At 35.1% G+C, this 24,370-nt stretch overlaps 2 protein-coding genes across 3 annotated transcripts in view; one reads left to right on the forward strand and one right to left on the reverse strand.

Annotated features, from left to right (window-relative positions):
• Positions 1-5,552: 5,552 nt before the first annotated feature.
• On the reverse strand, positions 5,553-6,542 carry LOC127660161 (trypsin inhibitor ClTI-1-like). Its single transcript, XM_052150263.1, has 4 exons — positions 6,420-6,542; positions 6,232-6,272; positions 6,019-6,128; positions 5,553-5,885 (listed from the first exon to the last, which is right to left on the reverse strand). Exons 1-4 carry the CDS (start codon positions 6,454-6,456, stop codon positions 5,840-5,842), a joined length of 234 nt encoding a protein of 77 aa, XP_052006223.1. The 5' UTR covers positions 6,457-6,542; the 3' UTR covers positions 5,553-5,839.
• Positions 6,543-7,014: 472 nt separating this feature from the next.
• LOC127659454 (UV-stimulated scaffold protein A) overlaps positions 7,015-24,370 on the forward strand; it is a 39,068-nt gene continuing 21,712 nt past the window's right edge. The window contains exons 1-8 of one of the 2 annotated variants that reach the window (XM_052149288.1): positions 7,015-7,149; positions 7,620-7,754; positions 8,033-8,363; positions 8,753-8,873; positions 12,385-12,711; positions 12,827-12,936; positions 13,535-13,663; positions 23,318-23,423. In XM_052149288.1, coding sequence (XP_052005248.1) covers positions 7,145-7,149; positions 7,620-7,754; positions 8,033-8,363; positions 8,753-8,873; positions 12,385-12,711; positions 12,827-12,936; positions 13,535-13,663; positions 23,318-23,423 — 1,264 coding nt within the window. In that variant the 5' untranslated portion in view covers positions 7,015-7,144. The remainder of the gene's footprint in view (positions 7,150-7,619; positions 7,755-8,032; positions 8,364-8,752; positions 8,874-12,384; positions 12,712-12,826; positions 12,937-13,534; positions 13,664-23,317; positions 23,424-24,370) is intronic. The other variant, XM_052149289.1, reaches the window with a different exon arrangement.

Genomic DNA, 24,370 nt, shown 5'->3' on the forward strand with positions numbered 1-24,370 from the left:
GCTGGCTAACATATATAATAAAAAAAAGACAAGCTCTTAACAGATCTTCACTGCTCTTACACTTTAGTTTAGAACGGCACGAACACAAGCGGATTGATACACACACAGTGAAGCGTCCGAGTGCTGATAGTCTCAGACGTCTCTCGTCCAATCAGATTCGAGGACCGGAACTAACTGTTGTATATAATATCTTATCACCTATCTTTGGGTCACACATAAATATGTGAGTTAAGATGGTATAAAAAAAAGTATTAAACAGTACGTCTTATCTGCTATAAATCTATGAAGAACAATGAATAATTATATTCTACAACTTAGAATATTTAGGCCTGTCTAACAGATATAATATTTTATAACAGGCAAGTTATTTAGCACATTTCATACACAATGGCAATTCAGTGCATTACATATATATATATATATATATATATATATATATATATATATATATATATATATAAAGATACATAAAAAATATTTTACAATCAATTAAGAACATGAAATAAGAATAAAAGGTAATAAGATACATTTTAAAAAAGTCAAAAATATTAAAATGAATAAAAAAGAAAACTGAAATGATGATGCAGTGCAATCATTAAGTGCAGAACAGTGTTCAGGGAATAAATGCACAGATAAACAGATGTGTTTTCAGTCTGGATCTGAATGTGGCTACTGTTGGTGCACACCTGACCTCTTCAGGAAGATGATTCCAGCTGCTGGTGGCATAATGGTAAAATGCTGTCTCGCCTTGTTTTGAGATATTTCTAACTGACTTGATCTTAATGATCTGAGAGGTCTGTCAGGTTCAACAAGCTTTTCTGCAATGTATTAAGTCCTAGGCCATTGAGTGATTTATAAACAATTAATAGTACTTTAAAATCAATTCTAAATGTAACTAAAGCCAGTGAAAAGACATGAGAACTGGTTGGTTAGGGTAAGAATCCTGGCAGCAGCATTTTGAATAAACTGCAACTGTCTAATGGTATTTTTGGGAAAGTCGGTGAGGAGTCCATTGCAGTATTCTACACTACTGGTGATAAATGCATGAACAAGTTTCTCTAAGTCTTGACTGGATACAAAACATCTCATTCTCGCTATATATTTTAGATGATAGAAGGCTGATTTGGTTATTTAAAAAAAAAAAAAAAAATGAATTCTCTCCTTTTCTCCCCTATTTGGAATGCCCAATGTGCTCTTAAGTCCTTGTGGTGGTTTAGTGATTCACCTCAATCCGGGTGGCAGAGGACGAATCTCAGTTTCCTCCAAGTCTGAGACCAACAATCCACGCATCTTATCACGTGGCTTGTTGAGCGCATTACCGCGGAGACATAGCGTATCATGCATCATGAGGCTTCATGCTATTCTCCGCGGCATCCACTCACAACTCACCACACGCCCCACCGAGAGCGAACCACATTATAGTGACCATGAGGAGGTTACCCCATGTGGCTCTACCCTCCCTAGCAACCAGGCCAATTTGGTTGCTTAGCAGACCTGGCTGGAGTCACTTAGCATGCCCTGGATTCAAACTCACGTCTCCAGGGGTGGTAGTCAGTGTCTTTACTCGCTGAGTTACCCAAGCCCCCCCAGCCTGATTTGGTTATTGATTTGATGTGACTACTGAAACTATGGTCTGACTACAAAATGACACCAAGATTCATTGCATTTGCTATCAGAGAGCATTTCACAGTGAACTTGTGTTGGGGGGGTTAGTTAGTCTCTCTACAGTAGCAAAAAGAATGTGGGTGTTGTTTATATTCCTGGTTATAATATTTGAGAAGAAGGTCTGCCTAGCTGTGCCTAGTTCCATATTGAAAGCTTGGAGACTGTCTTTATAGATATTATAATGGACTTCAAGTTTTGTTTTCAGCCATATTCACTCAGCTTTCGTTCATTTCCTTTTCATGCTTTGTACAGCTGTTGTGTTTCTCCATTTTGCATTACGCCTGCCAGTAATCGTCCTGACCTTTACAGGAGCAATGCCATCAATACGTTTTGTTGTTAAAGTATTGAGGAGAACATCAACACAGTCTGCAGATATACTTGGTGTCCTAGATACAGCCTTCATAAATAGCACACTAGTATTCTCATTTATGTACCTCTTTTTGACAGACAGATGTAACTTCTGTGGCAGGAGAAATCAATATATCAAAGAAAATACAAAAATGGTCAGATAGCGCTACATCGTTAATAAGAGGATTTATGCAGCTAATCCTCCACTTTTCCTAACAGCTCTACAGAAATGCATAAAAGTAAAGTTTGGATGGCCTGATTCATTGAAAAATGTTGCACTACAGCTTTTATCTAACCAAGTTTCGTTTAAAAACATGAAATCCAGGTTGTTTGTGGTGATGAGGTCATTGACTAAAATGTATATGTTCTTAAGTGAGTAGATGTTTAAAAGTGTGAACTTCACAGTGTCTGTTTGTGACGTTTAATAGGCAGTAGATTAGACAGGTTTGCCATACGTCTTAAGAATGCCTTAGTCTCTCTATCACTTAATCGGACAGATATAGAGAAAGCCACAGGCACATTGGGTTCACACTTGTTCTTGATTTGTGAATGTGACTGCTACCTTGCTGGGACCAGACACACATCACTGAAAGCTGTTATCAGCAGTTTGTTTTTCACCGAGAGCAAAAAATTACTATATGTGCCCTGGCATTGTAGCAGGGTGGGGGTGAGCTGTGCCCACAGGCTTTGGTGGTAGAGGGACCCACCATTTTTTGGTTGGTATCTGAGGCCTTGCATCAATGGAATGGGAGAGCTATCTTCCATCATACACTAGTTCCTCCATTTTCTCAGAGAAACTCAGAAGTGGGGATGTTGGCGAGAAGGAGAAAGTATGTGGTGAGAGGGGCTGTTGCTCTGGGGTTTCTGGAGGCTGAATTGTTATCTTGGCTCCCTTGGCTTTTGTCCAGGAATTTGCCCTTGGGTCCTGATTGTCCAGCTCAAATAATACATGAGTTTTAACAGATAAATTAATGTAAGTGCTTTTTATAAAAATTATAAGCTTCATATTTCTGCCTTTAATCCCTCCAAATATTGGCCCCATTCACTTCCATTATAAGTGTCTCACTGTAACCTCTCTATATATTTTTTTTTTTGGCACAAATTTGATCAACTTGAATATGATATATAATAGTATAAAATTCACAATATGATAACAAGAAAAAGAAGTGTGGTATGCAAGAAAATAAACCCTAAAAGTATACTATAATCCAGTGATTCTCAACTGGTGGTTCGTTACCCAAAATTGGGTCGCAGGTCTGTTTGGATTTAGCGTGCAAAATCACAGCACAGGCCACAAAACTGATGCAACCCATTTCAATTCTAGTGGGATTTTCTAGTTTGAAGCTCCATGGAGGAAGTCAAACCTCTAAAACAGTAGACAGTCCCGACATGATAAACAGCACTGAGGAAAAGGACAACACTGTGCTATGCACCAAAATAAACTTTTTCAAATTGCACAATCATCCTTACTAAAATGGATCATGATTTTATGGCAGTAACAGTAACTGTGATATATTCACAAAAATGTTATAGTTTCATTTAAAAAAATCTATTAGACCTCATTTTTATTACAACTATGACAATTGCAGTTAAAGTTTCTAAATGTGTTTAGACATTTACATTTATGCATTTGGCAGATGCTTTTATCCAAAGCGACTTACAGTGCACTTATTACAGGGACAATCCCCAGAGCAACCTGGAGTTAAGTGCCTTGCTCAAGGACACAATGGTGGTGTCTGTGGGGATCGAACCAGTGACCTTCTGATTAACACTTATGTGCTTTAGCCCACTACACCACCATCACTCCGTTTAGGCTACTATTATTTTGTCATAGCATTATTATGATTATTTTTAGAAAGACTAGCTACACTGACCTAATCACTATAATAAGGAGCCATTAATGTTGTGCATATATGACATTACACTGTAAATATACACTCACTGAGCACTTTATTAGGAACACCTCTACACCTACTTATTCATGCAACTATCTAATCAGCCAATTGCATGGTAGCAGTGCGATCTATAAAATCATGCAAATACGAAACAGGAGCTTCAGTTAATGTTCACATCAACCATCAGAATGGGGAAACAATTTGATATCAGTGATTTCAACCGTGGCATGGTTGTTGGTGCCAGAAGGGCTGATTTGAGTATCTCCTGGGATTCTCCTAGTTCTCTGTAGAATTTACTCAGAGTGGTGCCAAAATCATCCAGTGAGCGACACTTCTGTGGACGGAAACGCCTTGATACGAGAGGTCAACAGAGAATGGCCAGACCTGTTCGAGTTGACAGAACAGCTACAGTTACTCAGATGACCACTCTGAACAATTGTGGTGAGCAGAAAAGCATCTCAGTAACCTCGAGGTGGATGGGCTACAACAGCAGAAGACCGCATCAGGCTATTTATTAGGATCATAGTGTTCCTAATAAAGTGCTCAGTGAGGGAAAGGGCAAGTACATAAAGAGCTTTAAAGTCTGGACCTCCAAGACTTATGGACAAAAAGTTCCTTCTATGTAATGTTCTGATTGAATGTTTTAAATTAGGAAGAAAAAACAAACAGGATAATAAATATAATAGGCTCATGTAAATAAATAGTCTCATCTACATTTGGGAGAGAAAGATTCAAGTTTCTTTGTTGACATCAAAAATGTCACTTGATACAAACCCTTATACAGCACTTGAAAACCATAAACAAGATTTTACAAGAAAAAAGAAATATACAACCCAGACTTCATTAAATACAGGCCATGTTTTTGTACTTTGATAGGTCACCACTTGATGTCCAACGTAAAATCCTGGCCCCGAAGCAAATCCAGTTGAGAACCAATGCCTTTGTTTTATAGCCATTTTTACTTGGCATCACCGAATATATCTGGAGTGTACTAATTTTTAAAGATACAGTGTGGCCACATGTTTGTTTTTTGTTTGCCCAACCATTTTGTCCTGTTCTAACTCTACAGGGGAGGAGTCCGTAAAAGATTTGTTCTTGCTGAACCTCATTATTTCCATCTTAGAGATATGACACATTAAATAGGAAGAGGACATGTATTTTGACCAGCTATTAATTACAATTGTGGTTTACCGAAGTTACCCTGGTCTAGTTTAAGGGTGTAGTGTGATGCTGCAATTGCAAAATTTTGATATGTATATTAGATACAGCAGAAATATTAATAGTATGCCATTCAGCACATAGCAATCCACTTACTCCAGGTCAGCAAAAGTTCACACACCTAAAGCGTCATTGATATATGAATTTGATATATATATCTTAGAAGCAGAAGTGTGATCTCTTTAAGTGGAGTGTATACATACAATGTTCTCACAACCAAAGATTGAGAATCACCATTATAAAAAAAAAACTAAAACACTTTGCATTTACACAAAAAGGGCTAAGGAACCATCAGTTAATGTTAAAGTTGCACGCAGTAACTTTTCCCCCTAAAAACAAAACTCTTCCTAAAGAAATTGTCATTTTAAAACATACCTATAAAACAAGCACAACAACAAGCACTCAACATGACTCATATCAGTGACCTTTAAAATGCAGTTTTATTTTATATGGAGAGGGTATGGAATGGGTGCGGAAATGTTATGATCACATGACCAGCCATATATTGCTCAATTTCATGAACTGCCATTATTGGACATTTTCACTCTTGTATTCAATGAATCATGGCTGATTTATGTCAGGCTTTATTTAAGCATTAGATCTACTATAACAGAATGGGTTTACAATAAAAGGAGCCAAAACAATTAATTTGGTTAAAAATAAAGATGCAATTCCACCAGCCTTTTCGCTTTCAAAATGGGTGTATTGGTGTCTCAGCATTCGCCCTGCCTGGAAATCAGCATGTCGACCTTTAACTCCCTATGACAAGACAGTGAAACATGTTTTTCAGTCTGTGGTTTCAAAACAACTACATGACATGGAGTCAAGAGACATTCCATGCCTTTGGAACATCGTAGATAAAGGATAAAACAAACAACAAAATTAGACATACACATTTTTGAGGCACAGTGAGCATTCATTGGGGTAAGTAACCCCATCAGTACCACACACAGGGTTATACTCTCTGGTGCAGCTGGGCAGGTGGTATGCAGAACAGTCAGGCTGTAAAGAGAAGTATACAGACGGTTACATAACTCCCTTACAGATAAGTGAGCAAAACTGCTTTTGTTATAGCAACATAAATAGGTTATAAATATAAACCCACCACTTTTGAGCCATCAGGAATGACCGCAGCGGTTGCCAGAACTGTTAAGACAAAATTGTGAACAAATAATATAATAATTGTAGAACACACAATATACCGGTTGCATTTTAAAAATGGTTTAAGTGAAAATCATCAAGTAAAAGTCAGACTCTGATATTCCTAATGTCCAAAATTATTTAAAAACTCACCTGCCAAACAAAGAACCAAACAAATCCGGGCAAGCATGATTATCTGTATCGAGCGATGTCTTCACTGTGTAATCAATTGCTTTCAGGTGTGTGTGAAGTCCTTTTATTGCACTCTTGATCCCACCCACAGAGGGTTCACAAATTTACAAAGCGCGTTCCTCGAGGCTTATTTAATGAATATTAATTAGGTTACGTGTCTTTTGGACAGTTGGCCTTACTGATTGGCTGAAAGGCAAGTGGGCAGTGGTCAGCGGGCGTGAGTTTTTCCAATGAAGGTTTGTCTCATGAATATTAATGAGCTACGAGACTGGACACTACCCAAATAACGCCAATGTTCATCTGAGTGACCTAATTAATAATCATGAGCTATGCAAATGCGTTCGCCTTGTCGCATGAAGTAACGTTGTGGCCGTGTCTCGCGCTGCAAAATGTATGCCTACACACACCCTACACATAAAAACGAAATTATTTTGATTAAAATATAATTCACTTAACAATTCCGTTGTTATGTTTCAGTTCTAGATCACTCAGTTTTCACCTGAGGGCGACTCTTATTTTGAAAATGCTAGGATCGACGCCATTGTTACATGATATGATTGTAGCTTTGTTTACATTACTCACACGGACTAGATAGAAGCTAATATGAGGGGCTTTTAATTCTAAACGGAAGCATAACTATATTAAAATATCGCTGAATAATAACTTTTCTTCATTTTAGCAGCTGGATGAGGTACGTGTTGGTCATTCGTCCCATCAAAAGACAGAAATATTCAGACACATTGCTGAAATGTGAAGCATTCTGTCTCTTGTTACTCACTATAGTGATAGTGATAGTTTGTTGTCAACTCTTAAAAACAAGGAGCTTGTGACAGTAATGGAATAATAGTGCCTAAATCAGGTTACTATTAAAAACAGATATTTCCGTGTCATTTTCTATCTATCTATCTGTCTGTCTGTCTGTCTGTCTGTCTGTCTGTCTGTCTGTCTATCTATCTATCTATCTATCTATCTATCTATCTATCTATCTATCTGTTTATCTATTTATCTGTCTGTCTGTTTGTCCTATATAGTTTACATTGTTAAAACCGATACACTTTTGTTGCAGACATACTTCTATAAATGTACAGGACCATATTTGTTCAGAAAACACAGTGTAAATGCACAATTTCTCATTGACGTTTGGGTTGACTTATTATACAGCATCATTTATCAGGTTCCCATCAGGATGGACCAAACAATGCGGGATAAGCTGTCAGAACTGGTTGAGGAGCTGACTACCTCTGGGGAACCACAGCTGAATCAAGACAAAATGAAGGAAGTGAAGAAAATTTGCAAGTATGAGAGAGATTACATATTTCTGCAGAACCTTTTGAACACCTTTTTTTTGTCGATATCATAAATCGATATTTTAACTAGTCCTAGTTATGATGCTTAATCAACTCATCAAATCACATTGATCACAAAGTGGAAGCAACTACCAGTACTTTCAAGTCTTTATTTAATGAAGTGCCTCCATCAGTTTTGCATTGCATGTTTATATGTAATCATAATTTGTGTTTATGCTCATATGCTCCATGTTTAATCTTAATCCTCAATGCCTTTTCTGTTCACAGAGTTTCCAATGACTACATTGATCATTTCTACCACCTGATGATGACCCAACTGAACCAAGATCACGCAGAGATCCGTCTCTCGGCCTTCCAGATGGTCAGTGAGGTGTTCAGCCGATCACATCACTTCAGAGTTCTCCTCATCACCAACCTTCAAGATTTCCTGGAACTCACTGTGGAAACAGACATTGAACAGCCTCTGCCTCCACCCAAAGAGGTGGCGAGAAAACTCAAGACGCTTGCCATCCAGACCGTACAGTCATGGCACGCCAAGTATGGAGAGGCGTATAAGAAACTGTCTCTGGGATATCACTTTCTGAAACAGATTAAAAAGGTACATTTCAGGCTGTGCCTGTTCTGTGATGTTCGATCACATCACAGGAGTTATGTAATTATTTAATAATTGTTATGTACAGATATTGTGCTCCTGATGGCAATATATTTAGAAATGAAAGAAACAAGCAGAATATTTAATAAAGAATTTAATTCCATTCATTTTCCCAATTCCATTTGCTCATCATTTATAATGTAAAAAAAGACCAAAAGTACAAAATGTGTAATAGAGGTACCTTTACATGTGCGTACCTTTACAATGCATGCCTTTATGAAATACAGACTACACATTATGTGATTCATTTTCATGATCTTTTTGATACTGCTCAACATTTTTGGTCATCATGATGATAGGTCTTCTTAAAGCTAATTTTTTCTATATTTCCCCAGGTAGATTTTCATGATGTTGAAGCAAGAACACTTGCTGAGAGGAAGAGACAAGAGGAGAAACAGAAGAGACTGGAAAGAATTTATAAAGACAAGCTTGACAAGGCCAAACAGGAGATGGAAGGTATTAACCTACATGCAAAACTGCATTTTTAACAGCCACTGATTTGTAATGTGCTTTTCTTTTTGATTTCTTTCATATCTCAAAATGTTTTGGTCACTTGGTTTCTGTTTCTGCACTGTTGTCACTGTGAAATTGTTTTGGTCCAAAATGCAGCTCCAGATTACACACATTAAACATTATATATCATGTGATTGTGCCAGAGCAATTGAGAGATTGCTTGTCGATGAAAACTTGTGTCATGTTGTGTCTGGTTAGGACACAATGTAATAGAACATGCAGTTCCCCTGATAACCTTGATACATGTTGAATTTAAAGGTATATGAACAGGCATAGACATAAATTATTATGTTATATAGTCAACAGGAAAAAATGTAGTGCTACTGGAAAAAAATAGATAATTAGTTGTTGCCTTTTGAGCATTAAAATACATCGCATTTATGAGATGTACAAAATAAATGAACATTTTACCTAATAAATAACTGCAAGGGAAAAAAAAGAAAGCCACATTGAAATTAAAAATATGGAAAAATGGAAGCAAAATCATCAAAAATGCAAAGAAAAACCAAAAGTTTATTCCACTAATTTTAAAACTTTATTGCAATGCTTTACTTATTACATAAAAGTAAATATGTGTACTAATAATCCCACTTAAGAGCCATATCCAACATGGCTGAAGATCGAACAGTGACTCATTTGTACAGTACATTATGATCAAAGAAGGTTTTGTGTTGATAAAATGCTTTAACGCGACATATAAAACATTCTGACAGGCCAAACAAAAACTCTCATTAGCCAGCTTTGCAGGTGTCACTTTCTCTGGCCTTGATTTAGACAAATAGCACTATAGACGCATTGACTTATCAATATCAGGATTACCCATTGATCTTTTGCAAGATAAGCAATTATGTTTTTCAATGATGGTTAAACATTAAGGGGCCGTTCCCAGGATGTACATTAAAAGTATCCTGGGACACGTTAAAATAAATAATAATTTCAACATTGCCTAATTATTTACCTCAATTAATTAAATGTTTCAATTACTAATATCTTGACTACAAAGGCCTTCTCCAAACGAAGTTTATGACTTGCCGGAATGGTTTAAAATTCTTGCCTAATAAAACAGATGGTGACAATAAATTCAATAAATGTCATGGAAATAACATTTTTAAATGTCAAACATGCACAAACAATATTTACATCACTTAAAGAAAAAGTCAGGTTCTTTTTTTGTGTAGATGTTGTTGTATCAAATTAATGTATGTATTTTAGGCTGCTGCAGTTCAAAACTTTGTTTTTGTTTTCATTGCAGTGTTGCTGAATGTATGAGCTTGACTGCATTTAGATAACATCCAGATTTCCCTAAAATTTCAGTCAGTCTCAGGGTAAAATCCATGCTCAATATTTTGAACACACTGGTTAAAATGCTATAACTATAGAAGCTAAATATTAATTTGGCTTTGTTAACACTTTTAGCTCTCAGGGTGTATTTAAATATTTCCTGTTTCAGTGGCATAAAAAAAACAAAAAAAGGAGGGTCAAGTGTTTGGTATTATTTTAAAGAAAACTTTTCAAAATTCTTTTGGGTCAAAAATGTCTTATTTTTCTGATTTGACATTATATATCTCCAAAAACTGCTTTTGTTTGTTGTGTCACGGTGTAAAGAAGGTATCTCCGAAAAATGCTTTTGTTTGTAGTGTCAGGGTGTAAAGACGGTATCTCCGAAAACTGCTTTTGTTTTGTTCCCAATCATGTCACCTGCGACTTAGTAAAATTGTGTGTTGATACGACAAAGCGATCAAAAGTTACAGCATTACAATAAAAATGTATCATAGTGTCCAAAAACATCTCCCTGTGTCCAAAAGCCTCTCCAAACAAATAAAACATAATAATTGTACATAATAACTAATTACACATGCAGATACAATAATGACTAAAGGTATCCTAATCTCTTCACGATCCTCTCTGCCCATATTTGGATGACTTCCACCTAGGGCTGGGCGATATGCCAAAAAAAATAAAAAATCTTGATTTTTATCAAACATATAGACGATTCACAATTAAATTTTTTCAACTAATATAATTAAATGTACTCTAACATGAAAAGTGTATAATCTGTATTAGAACGCAAGGCAACCTGGTTAGAGAAATCCAAGTTCTTTTCATTATAGGAAACAAAGATGTGCACGAAAAATTGACCACAGGGGGAAGTTGTCAAAAGAGTGTAAATGTAAAATAAATTAAAATCTAATAAACCCAAATGTTCAGAAATAACAGAATAAGAATATGGCAAAATAATTCTTAGCCAGTGTATGTATTCATTTTATCTAAGACAAGTCTATCTAGAAGGTTATCTAGAAATCAATATCTATGAATTAACAAGTTTATTTAGAAAGTACTCATTGTATATCAAACAATTTGTGTGTATATTCACAAAACCCTGCAGATAGAGATGCACCCGCTAGTGGAACACGCTGAGCAGTGTGGCAATATTAAATTAAACAATTCAACTAGCAAAATTTGTCAAAATGATTGCTTGCCAAATGTTGGCTATAGATGCAGTACACTTGAATCACGTCACAGAACAAAGCAATAATTAGCAATCTATCTGAATCATCATGGCAAAATGAGCTGCGAATGTTTGATTCTCCCATATATAGCCTCTCTATGATTTGAAATTAAGTGCCCATAACTAACGTGTCATGTAACAAATCTTTTTTATTTTTATTTTTTTAAATCTGAAAAACTGACCTGCCCTACTTCCACCTCTGATTGCAGCGATCTGAATCCTAATATGATTGGTTTAGCATTCCATGATGCTGGACAAAGTCATCTGATCCTGGAAAGCGAACGTGTTTTTTAAGTGAGATAGCACATTGTGTGCTGTGTGCACATTTTGCTTCATGTGGATTATCTAATGATCTATGCATCCGATTATATTGTGTGTGCGGGCTCGTTTTAAAGATAATCACCTCCTCTAAGAATGTTATGTGTTATATTTTGTGTTCCGTTTATTTTTCGTGAAGTCATAAGCGAAAACACAACATATAAGCAACACCTGTTTACATGAAACATGTATGTCAAAGAAATATACTTGGCTATTACTCATTGTATTTTTGTCTGTGAGTATAACAAATAGGCTGGTTGTATTCCACTCTCTGAGAGCTTTCCAACGACGTATGACACATGGCTGTTTTGATAAGTTTGTTGTAGTTACTGATTACAAAAATATGTGCAGTGCAAAATTATTAATAAATTATTAAAATGGTACACTTCTCATTTGTTGGCAAATTTCAAAGCATTTGTTACATGCATTGTAAAGTATTTTGTCTTGGTCAAGACTGTAGTTATTTATATTTTTTATAGAAAATCATAAGCACACATCTCTCCTCATCAATCTGCATGATTTGAGTTATCCATGCCTGTAGCACAAACAATATGGGATGTGTTGGGTTTTGTGAAACAATCCTTTTGTCTTTTCTGAAATGCTTGTTTTTTTATATCTTTCATTAAGAAATGACCGCTACCATGGAGGAAAACTTGACTGAGATGAACAACTGCATAAAACTTCTCACTCCTGATGACTTGAACCTGTTTAATGAGGAACCGGCAGCAGCTAGCGCCTCTACTGAAGCTGAGGACATATCTGACCTGCCCTGCTGCAGTAAAGACCTGAGCCATGAGCAGAATAGACAGATGATAGAAAAGAAGAATGAGGAAGAGCAAAAAGACAAGTCTAGTGATGAAAGCGACATGGAGGAGGTTCCAGATGAGGATGCGTTTCTCCGCAGCACTGGTTTAATGTCTCATCGATATCAACTGGAGCTCAATGTGTCTACAGGTCCAGCTAAATTATTATTTTCATTGCCAGTTTGATCATATTTATCCTCCATGTTCTAGAATTGCACAAAATCGGCTTCTGATTTTGTGAATAAACTTCTGTAACATGTCTGCAGATTTAAAAGTGAGGGAGACGGAGGAGAATGAGGCATTAATAAACACTGTGAGGGATCTTCATAGACTCGTCACAACCAGACACCTGCCTCTGGTGCAATCTTGGATCCAGGTAAACCATCTGACCTATCAGGAGAACATCATTTACTCACCTTCATTTTGTTCTAAACCTAAATTACATTGTTTCTGATATGGAATTTAAAAGGAGATGTTTAGCGGAACGTCCTGATGACTTCTTTCAATGAAAGTGGGATTGATTTACACTATTAAGCTCAAAATGAAAAAGAACCATAAAAGCACTATATAAGTAAAAGCGGTGTGGTACATTCCAAGTCTTCGGAAGTCATACTATAGATTTCTGTGAAGAACAGATCAAATTTTTCATGTTATTCACTGTAAATCCTTTGTGATCCTAAACCCTGGAATCCTAAGTTCACCTTTACGAAGCTTTCACATCTCATTCGCATTTGAGCATATTCAAATGTGTTATTCAATGGGAATGTTTTCAGTTAATAACAAGTTGTTTGGACTACTTTAATGGTGTATTTTGTCACATTTCGAGCTCAACAGCCCCAGTCCCCATTATGAAAACATCTCTTATGTGTTCCATGGAAGAAAGAAAGTCATGCAGGTTTTGAACACCTTGAGGGTGCGTAAATGATGACTAAATTCCTTTATCGACGGATTATAATTATAGCATATACTTCCAGGTTTTTACAAAGGTTGGCGTAGAGGAAGAGCTAATGCGAAGAGCCACTGAGTTGAAAAAGTCACTGGAGAATGCATTGAAAAAACATGAACATCTTCATTTAGACTACAAGGACAGAGAGAGAAGAGTGGTGAGTTTCTGTTTTTCCTTGATCATGCAAATGAAAACAAATCAACTAATGGAAATGGTTTTACATACGCCCAGGTGAAATTTGCTTATTTTTTACACATTTTCAGTGCTGATTTTAAGGGGAAGTCAACCTGATTGTTTCTAGTGTGATGAATGAACTGGAAGTAATATTAGACTTGATTTTAAATGTCTCTTTCTTGACTCATTATTTGATTATTTTACAATTTGACATTATTAAAAATGCAAAAATAACCTTTTTATTTCCAAGTGTACAGCTAGGCACAGTTGTTGCATAATACGTACTGTTTCACAAAAACTATATATATTATACAGGATATATAGCAGTAGGCTAGTATTCCATTCTGAACCTGGCAAATGTGTTATTGGGCCAACTTCAGGAATGAATTCTCACCAGAGGAGGGTGCAATTTACTCATACATGACATACTGGCGTTTCATCTAAATGTTGTACTGGGACAAGAGTGTTTGCTTCTCAAAAGCAGACTATGTTTATTTTGAGTCTTCAAAATGTTGAGAATATTAGTGTGAACATTTTGAGATTAGACATTTATGGAATTTGATCAAATTCTGAAGACATGCATCTCTCCATTGAGGCGGGGACATTTGTGACATGTGCTAATGGAGATTTGCTCACTCTCAGGTGGAATGGGACACCGTGAGCAGTTAGGAGACACATCATTATGACACATGGTATCCGTTTTTAACTGTGTGCAAAAGAACAAGATGGAGAGAAAGGAGGGGAGTGACATTGACAAAGCACTTTACTGCACGCCAGAAAGGTTTATCAGTCTCACTGATGATTTTCAATGCAAAAAGTCATTGCTTTGTGATAAAGCAACAACTTAAAGGCCTTTATCATAATTAGTTTTTCCATTTTAGCCTTAAAAGCATTCCATTACTTTATTCCCTGTATCATTTGCTCTGACATAGGCAGAATTGCTTTCGACTCCATAAACTCCCGCTGACTGGAGAGCTGGGAAATCACAAAGAGTTCTCATTTGAATATTTATATTTTTCTGTTTGCCTTTATTGCCAAAGCATATCAATGTTTTTAGGTTTCACTGTGGTTTGGGAGGTGATTATAAGCTTTACATTTTTTATTCAAGTTTTGTTTATTTTATTTATTATTCATATACCATAGTTTGATTTAAAAAACAACAACAAACAAAACCAAAGAAAATGGTAAATGGTCTGCTCTTATATAGCGCCTTTTTAACCTTTGTGGTATTCAAAGCACTTTACACTCCATCTCATTCACCCATACACACACACACACACACACACACACACACACACACACACACACACACACACACCAATGACGGCAGAGCTGCCATGCAAGGCGCTAGCAATTGGGAGCAACTTGGGGTTCAGTGTCTTGCCCAAGGACACTTCAGCATGTGGAGTCATGTGGGCCGGGAATCAAACCAACCCTGCGATTAGTGTCCGACCCGCTCTACTACCTGAGCCACAGCCGTTCCAATTAATCAAATTAATAATACAATGAATCGTGAAAGCCCTAAAACAGACAATTATTCATCATAATTGCAATTATTTGTTTGCCAGTTTTTCATCAGCCAAATTTCTAAAGTGAGCATTGTCTCTAAAAATGTACTATGTGGCAAAAAGGAGTTAAATTGCCAATAGAGACACTAATGGGTAACTTCAGACTCTCACCCCAGACAGCTTAGAACGTGTACTTATGACAAAGAGTGCCTCATTCTGTTCTGCGGTCAGCTAGCCCGCTAGTCCATACACCTGAGTTATTGGTTTGCCGTAATAATTTTCAAGACCTTCCCCATAAGAAGGAGATTAGCATATAAATAGCAGCTGCATGGAGGACCATCACAGCTGAGTACATTTAATTTTTGGTTTATAAGATTGAATGGGTTTTTAAATGCAAAGCCATCAAACTTGGCCAAAGACAAATGAAGTGGAGGGCTCAGTTGTCCGAGGGCTGCTTCCTCGGCTCATTTTTTAAAAGGATAACAGACTTGCTTAAGGAGTATGCACCCGGCCAACACTTCCCTGGGCACAAAGTAATTTAGATTGCTTACAAAGTTAATTGGACCGTACAAAATATATTGGAGGGCGCAAGGAGCACTTTAGCCCTGCTGGAATGTGCTTTTCCCTGTAAGTGGATGACATTTAACCGGAAGCTCATTATCTGGACTCCTCTCAGGGTCGGGGACAGAGGCTGCTTTGTGATCAATCGAGTTCACTGCAAATGTCTGCCAAAAGTCCACTCATGGGAGACATGGTCCTATAAATATTCTTCATTATTATATTATGGGCACGTCTGCTAATGCTTAAAGGGATAGTTTACACAGAAATGAAAATTCAGTCATCATTTACTCACTCTCATGTTGTCTCAAACCCAAATGACTTTTTTCTTTCACGGAACAAAAAAGATGTCAGGTGTAATGCTACTCTCAGTCTCCATTCACTTTCATTGTATGGAAAAAAGATGCACTGAGAGGAACATCTCATTTTGTGTTTCATGAAAGACAGAAAAGCATATTCATATGGGTTTGGAACAACATGAGGGTGAGTAAATGATGCCAAAATTAAATTTTTTGTGTGAACTCCCTTTAACGAGACCAATCTGAGATTTGTAAGGGACAATATGTTAGCATTTGTATTTCGATTCCTATAAAATATATATATATATATATATATATATATATATATATATATATATATATATATATATATACAAACTATAAATATAACCCTAATAACTAACTATCAAGTAGCAATTGCATTTTAAATAAATTAACATTTTATTTTTATAAAAAATGTAAATTATACCATTTAATTACATCAATAACTACAAATAATTTATATAATAATAATAATAATATATATATATATATATATATATATATATATATATATATATATATATATATACATTTTAAATTTAAACTGAATAACTAATTAACAAGTAACAATTGCAATATAGTAACAATTTATATATAAAAAATAAATGTTATATATATATATATATATATATATATATATATATATATATATATATATATATATATATATATATATATATATATAAATATACACACAAACTATAAATATAACCTGAATAACTAATTAATAGGTAACAATTGCATTTTAAATAAATTAACATTTTATTTTATTAAATATTAAAATGTAAATTATACCATTTAATTACATAAATAACTACAAATAATGTATATATATATATATATATATATATATATATATATATAAACTATAAATATAACCCGAATAACTAATTAACAAGTAACAATTGCATTTTAAATAAATAAACATTTTATATTATTAAATATTACAAATGCCATTTTTACCATTTAATAACATCAATAACTACAAATAATGTATATAATAATATGTTTTATTATTATATTACTATTAACAATATTATTATATTTATTATTATATTAATTAATATGATATATATTTGTATAGTTATTAATAGTTATATTAAAGTATGACAATTTATAAATTATTTCCTAATTCAAGTTGGTAGGATGTGGCGAATTCTGTATACATTTTACATATATCTTATACATCTGGTGGTTTTCTGGAAACTTTCTTGCAGGATTTTACTTTTATTTCCCCTACACACAAATAATGGTGGAAGTCAAGAGAAAAGAGTGTTTGAAATGCAAAGAGACTCTTGAAGGTGGTTCCATATGTCAGCAAAATACCTCCATATAGAGACTCATTCTTAGTGTGCGCACACAATCCAGTCCGAGAATTATAATACTGCCATTGCAAGTTGACAGTGCTGATTTTATCACAATAGAATTAAAGTGTATTAGAAAAAAAAAAGGTTTACTGCTCTACAATTTCCATTATGCAAGTAATATTTTTCGAATCCACTTTAATGTATCAAAGTAAAAGTAACTGCATTGGGCTAAATAAGGACAACACATATAAACAACCCAATGTTCTGTTCAGTCGCTGCCGGCAACAAGGAATAAAAAACTGTGGGGTAGTGTTGAAATGATGTTTAAAGTTTGTAATTAGCTGCAGATTGCGCCTTCCTTTATCTTTAAGTCAAGTTAACTGCACTTAAATTGATTGTATGGAATGACTGATCAATGTTTTAATTTCAGTAGGATGTTCTATATTTTTTTAATTAGTAAAAGACTTTCCTGTTTCTGTTTTGTAATGGGCTCTTGTTATTAACGGTGTTGTTTACATTTGTTAAATGCTTTAAGAAATGTAGTAAACATGACTAATTAAGCTCAACTACGGATAGTGGTTGAGCCGCTTTATGTTTGAGAAAAGATAAAAGCAAATTACATTCTTAACTTGACTAAAAGAACAACATACTGATCAACCTTTAAGTCAACATGAAACGTCATTCACAATTAATTCTACTTATACTCATAATTGGACATATTTCAGAGTGTGACCGGATATTCAATAAGAAAAAATTTGGTGGGACTAATCTATTGAAAAATTATTGGAAATTAAAAAGTGGGCGTTCAATGCCAGAATGGGACACTGTGGTTGGAAGGCTAGGGTTCAAAATGTATGAGGGATTTGTGTCATGCGAAAAGGAAAATTGTTTTAGAGGTGGAGCAAGCTATTAAATTTTGATTACACTATTATACGTTAATCATGCACAATAAGACCAGGTATGTGTGTTAAGAAAGTAAATTGGGTCGATTTTGATTTCATGTTGATTTTATAGTAACCTTACCGTCACATTTTAACACGAGTAATCATTGCATTACAATGTTACACTGACAAAAATAACTTTTTTTTTTTTTTATGATTTATTTTTTATTTTGCATGTTTTTGCACAAGTAGCTACATTTTGATGGTCTAAAATTGAGTAAATTCTATTTAACTTCTTGAAATAATATTGATTCAACTGAGTAAATTTAAAGGATTTAAACCAAATAACCAAATTGGCCCGGTTGCTAGTGAAAGTAGAGTCACGTGGGGTAACCTCCTCGTGGTCACTATAATGTGGTTCTCGCTCTCAGTGGATGTGTGAATTGTGCGTGGATGCCACACAAAAAGGCTTGGCGCTCAAAACACGATAACAGTAACAATCAAAAGATCATTTTTTTGATCATGAACAGGTAAGTGTGAGTGGAAAATGAACTTAAGACTTCACAAAACAAGACGTTACCAAAACGTTACAACAAAATTGTGTACAAACAAACTGTGTAAATAAACTTAGCAACGATGAAACCATGCAAACACATTTGTTATTCAAGCCTGGTGCATGTTGGGAACATTAAGTTTATAAATGAAGTACAATTTATTTATTTTATTTACCTGTGAAATTTACCCAAATTAGCAAATACATTTGGCAATGTTTTCTACTTTAGGATTGATACATGACACATTCTAAAGATAAACAATCATGAATAATATTATATTTTTACATGTTTGAATTGAGTACAAATGTAGAATTGACTTAATATTTTCACGTTCACACTTTAACTTATTCAATGTAAAAAGTACTTCATCTTTTCTGATTTTTTTACTTCACCGCAAAATAATTTTCTAAAGTCTAGTTGGAGACTCCAGCCCAGGGCATGAAAATGTGAAGTGTTTAAGGAATGATTTCCTTTCATTTCCTGTGTAGGGCGTATCTCATTTCTAAACCAATGCCACCAGTGCACGTAATTGAGACCTCATTCAAAGACAGTTTATACCTCAATCGGGATTTGTCAACATAGGCGGCATGCAATAATGAAAAAGAAAATAATAAAATAAAAAAGGCAAAGCAAGTTTGAATCTTTAGTACTTTATATTGAGGTTATCACAGAGACAATTAGACAGAATAAATGCAAAAGGCACTCTAGAGAAACGCACCTTTAGCAATGCCCTCGAAAAGGAAGGGCACACAGATTATGTATACCGTTTTATGAAAATGACCCCCATATTTAAAAAACTGGCATTCTGTTATGCATTGTAGCGCAAGGGATGCTTAAGCACCCTTTGAGTAAATTAAAAGGCATAAATTCTGTTTAGCGCGAACGCCCTCGCCTAAGGAGCGGGGTCCTGGCGGAGGAGGAGGAGGGGCGTAAAATAGCCTTGAGTTGCTTTTCACCTTTCATAAATTCCAGGCTGGGGATTTCTGTACCTTAAAAAAAAAAAATTTGCAGCCCGGTGGCTCATTGCTATTCTGTGTAGATTAATGGTTGTCATTTACCCGGCAGAGGAAGTTAAGTGCTGCTGTCATTCCTGAAGAGCGTAATTGGGAGGTTCCACAGGTCAGTGGCGGTGACAGTTTTCTCTTTTGATTAGTGTTAGAGTGATAACAAAACTTACAGCGCTAGTGATGGATGAGCAGGTGCAGATAGCGCCAGTAGACGCTCTGAGAGGGAGCAGAATGAAACTCACCTGCCTACTTAAACCATAGACTGGATAGTCAGTCGCCATCCATCTCAAGCACTTAAAGGCATCTAGAATAAAATTATAGTGCTTTTTTTTAATTAGTGGTGTCATTTTTGATCTTATTGGGAATGATTCATCAGTGCATGGTATTCAAAGAAATTGTTTATTTTTGCTCAGCCAACTTTCCCTATCAGATGATGTCACAAATAGGGCTGAATACAAATACTGAACGATCCCGATATCGATTCTTACAATCCCAAAATGAATATTTACTCTATGCGCAACCCTCTACAATCACATACTGTATGCAACCAAATTTCATGCTGTGTCAAAAAAAAATTCTGTAATTAACTGCTGGCTGGTAAAATTCTTAAATGTGTGATTGTCATCTGTGATTGAGTTGTGTAGTGGTGAAGAAGTTTTGAAAAGAGATTCTTTTTACTGCTTATTGAGAGAAAAAGATTAGTTTGACTTGTTCTGTGTCTCTTGTATGTCCTAAGATTAGATCCATTTTTCATTGAATAATGTCTCTTTTAGTACCCTTTCTGTTGTTTACATCTGCATCTGTATTTTTACAAAAATAGAAACATTTCATTCTAAGCACGGATACGGTAAAGAAGCCAATTGACTTGTTCAAACAAAACACTTCTGTGAAACATTTGCTGAACTGCTGCTGTTCTTAAAGAGACAGTACCATTAGCACATGTTCAACATATCAATGCAAATACTTGTAAATAATGGAAATTATGCAGATAAACAAACTTGTAATGAAATATACAGTGCCGTTCAATAGTTTGGGGTCACTTGACTGAAATGTTTCTCATGATCTTTAAAATCTTTTGATCTGAAGGTGTATGCTTAAATGTTTGAAATTAGTTTTGTAGACAAAAATATAATTGTGCCAACATTTTAATTTATTTAATTACAAAACTAACATTTTATTTAAAAAAAAGAAAAGTTATTAAATGGATGACTTGGACCGAATAATTAAGAAAAGCAGCCAATAACATAACATAATAATCACAATCACATAATCACAACATAATTCCCATTTTTCCATTTATGTTATTCCATAGTTTTGATGACTTAACTATTATTCTTAAATGTGAAAATAATAATAATAATTATTATTATAATAAAGAATGAGTCCAAACTTTTGAATGGCAGTGTACAAATGCATATATGCAATTTCAAGACATCATATTTATTAATACATAGAATACATGGAATTTGTATATTTTAAAAAACATCAGATGTGTCCAAAATGATAAATCAAATGATAAAATAAAATTTGTCAAATGTAGATTTTCATAATGTACCAAGTTAGAATGTCCCCTGTGTAATTAACAGCATTAGCTAAAAAAATATTTCTTTCTTATATAAGCAGAATATAACTGAAACTTCCTAAATTCGCAAATGAATCAGAATCAAATCGAAATCTAATCGAGAGCTTGTGAATTGGAATTGGAATTTAATCGAATTGGGCAATCTGTATCAATAACCAGCCCTAGTACCAAAGCCCTCTTATTTAAAAATGTTTCATCCCCTCCCCTCCAAATACATAGACTCCATTCAATCAGTTTATGTTTAGCACGCACACACACACACACACACACACACACACACACACACACACACACACACACACACACACACACACACACACACACTTTATTCTGTTTCATTCAGAAATACATAACATAACAAATGGGTTGTGAACGCTGCTTCATATTGACTTTCAACCTTCCTGTTGATGGTCAGACTAGCAAATTATGGTGGACGATAAAATCGGACTTTAAGTAGACTTTAAACGAAGAACCCATACCATATGAGACCAGAATATCGTAGAGACTTAACCCTGAAACACCCTTGCGACTACATAGCAATACACTAACAACCACTCTCTGGCAAGAGAAAAGGAGAAAATCAAACATTTGTAAAATTCAGTTTGTGGTGTCACATAAACGTTAAAAAAATACAAACTGGTTTTATTTGTCATTTATAAGATAGTTCTGTAAAATGTATTGATGTAGAATGAGCCTGACATAGTAAAATGTGAGCATTTGCTGTTGTTCTTTGCCAAACTGTCTTCAAACCTTGAGGCTTACTTAAGATTTTCAGCTTACCTTGAGCATAGGCGAATAAAAGACCAGAGAACCAGGAGTTCAGAACAGTTCTCAGACTCAGAAATCTTCTAGTCAAGGATTTTAAACCCTGGATCTGGTTTGGGTCGCCTCTAAGATGGATTTATCTGGTAGCTACTGTTGAGTTGATCGCCTTAAAGTGATTTCAAGATGTGAACACAGAACTTAAAGAGTAAGAATCGTATCACCTCGTACGCCACTCTCTTTTGATGAACAACCTGCACCACGATGTTATCAGTAACAACTCAACCTCGCCATCTCTAGCTTAGGCTAAGACACCCAATGTTACAAGCGTATCTTTCAATAGCTATATTTTGAGGGGGGGGTTCAGTAGTCCCATGTCACCAATATCTTTCTGATATTGTTACCTTAAGATTCTGATACAATATGAAAGAGAAACATTGCAAATTGTCGTTGTCTCCTTTACGTGCTGTCCAATGCTCAATTGGAGAAAAGTCTGCTTAACATAACAAGCACTATTTTATAAAGTCACAGTTAGATGGGACAATCCTCAGATAGACTACCACTAGAAAAAATTGGATGTGGTCAAGTGGAAATTCTATTAAGGGGCTGAATTAAAATGTGAAGATGTCCTACGTTACTGCAGAGTTTGCCGTTCAGGGTGCTGTAAATCTCGGGAATATCCTGGGGCCACAGTGAGTGTTAATCAGGCAGGAAACAATTGCAGACGTCCTTTCTGAACTGTCAGCATACAAACATTGTTTTGAAAACTGAGGGGGAAAAATAGGAGAAATTGTTTGCATCAGTAGTTTTACAGTGTTTTTATTGATGTAAATTACAGTTGTTGATTATGACTATAAAACAAACCAAGAAAAAAATGGACGCACAACATTTTTTCTTGCTAATTTATTAATTACGAATTAAGAATTCGTACTCCGCCAAGAGAGAATAGAAGACATCCTTTGTAAACTGTAATTTAGCTCAATTTGTTTTAAAAAATGGTGAGAAAAAAATAGGATGAATTATTTGCATCAGTAATTTTTACTGTATTTTATTTCTCTATAAAATGCAATGTAGTTATGTTTTTTCCTTGCACATTATGAACTGAAGAAGATTACTATTTGCCATTAGGGCATTAAACTGACTCTTTTTCTGAACTAGATGAGAGCTCCTGAGGATGGAGAAGAGGATGATGATGATTTCGAAGAGGTGCCGGAGAAGGAGGGCTACGAACCGCATATTCCTGAACATCTGCGGGCAGAGTACGGTGAGTTTGTTCAGGTGCTGATATAAAGCCAAACGCAATAAGACAAACCTGTTAAGCATCAATAGAGGGACTTGCTTTCACTTTAGGGACTCTTATAATCCATATAATCTCTCGTAGGATATCGCCACACACTAATAGGGTTTGCTTGAAAGCAGATATGAGCTGAAGATTCCTCTGGGGAGGCCTGATTGTTTGTATTTGTGGACTTGAAGGCAGCAGGGGATATTTAAATGTGGAATTAGTAGAACAAAGGCGAGTTTAGTTGAAATGGTTAGCTATAGAGTAAGCTTCAAAGCACAAAGGGAAGTTTGTTTTTAGGGTTACGATGTAAGGGAGGAAACGTTTATGCTCTGGATGACGTACAACTAAAGGTAGGAAAGATGTTGTGCTCTTTTTAAAAAGCTACGAATTTAAATTTTAAAATGCAGAACAGCTTGACAGTGAATGCAATTTTCAATTTTGTACCAGAAAAAACAACCAATTAAAATTGGTTTATCAGAATACAAGACCACTAAGTTTTAGTGTGGGATTTGTTATATTTGGTTATCATTATTATTTATTAAATACTTATAAACAGGTATAAATATACTGTATATACACTGCTGTTCAAAAGTTTGGGGTCACTTGACTGAAATGTTTCTCATGATTTTAAAAACCTGAAAAAAGTCATTTTTGATCAAATCTAGACAGGCCCCATTTCCAGAAGCCATCACTCCAACACCTTATCCTTGGGTAATCATGCTAAATTGCTAATTTGGTACTAGAAAATCACTTGCCATTATATCAAACAATAGATGCAAGCTATTTGGTTCATTAAATGAAGCTGAACCTTGTCTTTTGTTTTTGTTTTTGAGTTGCCACAGTGTGCAATAGTCTTAAGGTCAATATTAGGTCAAAAATGGCAAAAAAGAAACAGCTTTCTCTAGAAACTCGTCGGTAAATCATTA

This window comes from Xyrauchen texanus, chromosome 19, assembly GCF_025860055.1.
Source record: "Xyrauchen texanus isolate HMW12.3.18 chromosome 19, RBS_HiC_50CHRs, whole genome shotgun sequence".
NCBI classification, from domain to species: Eukaryota; Metazoa; Chordata; class Actinopteri; order Cypriniformes; family Catostomidae; genus Xyrauchen; species Xyrauchen texanus.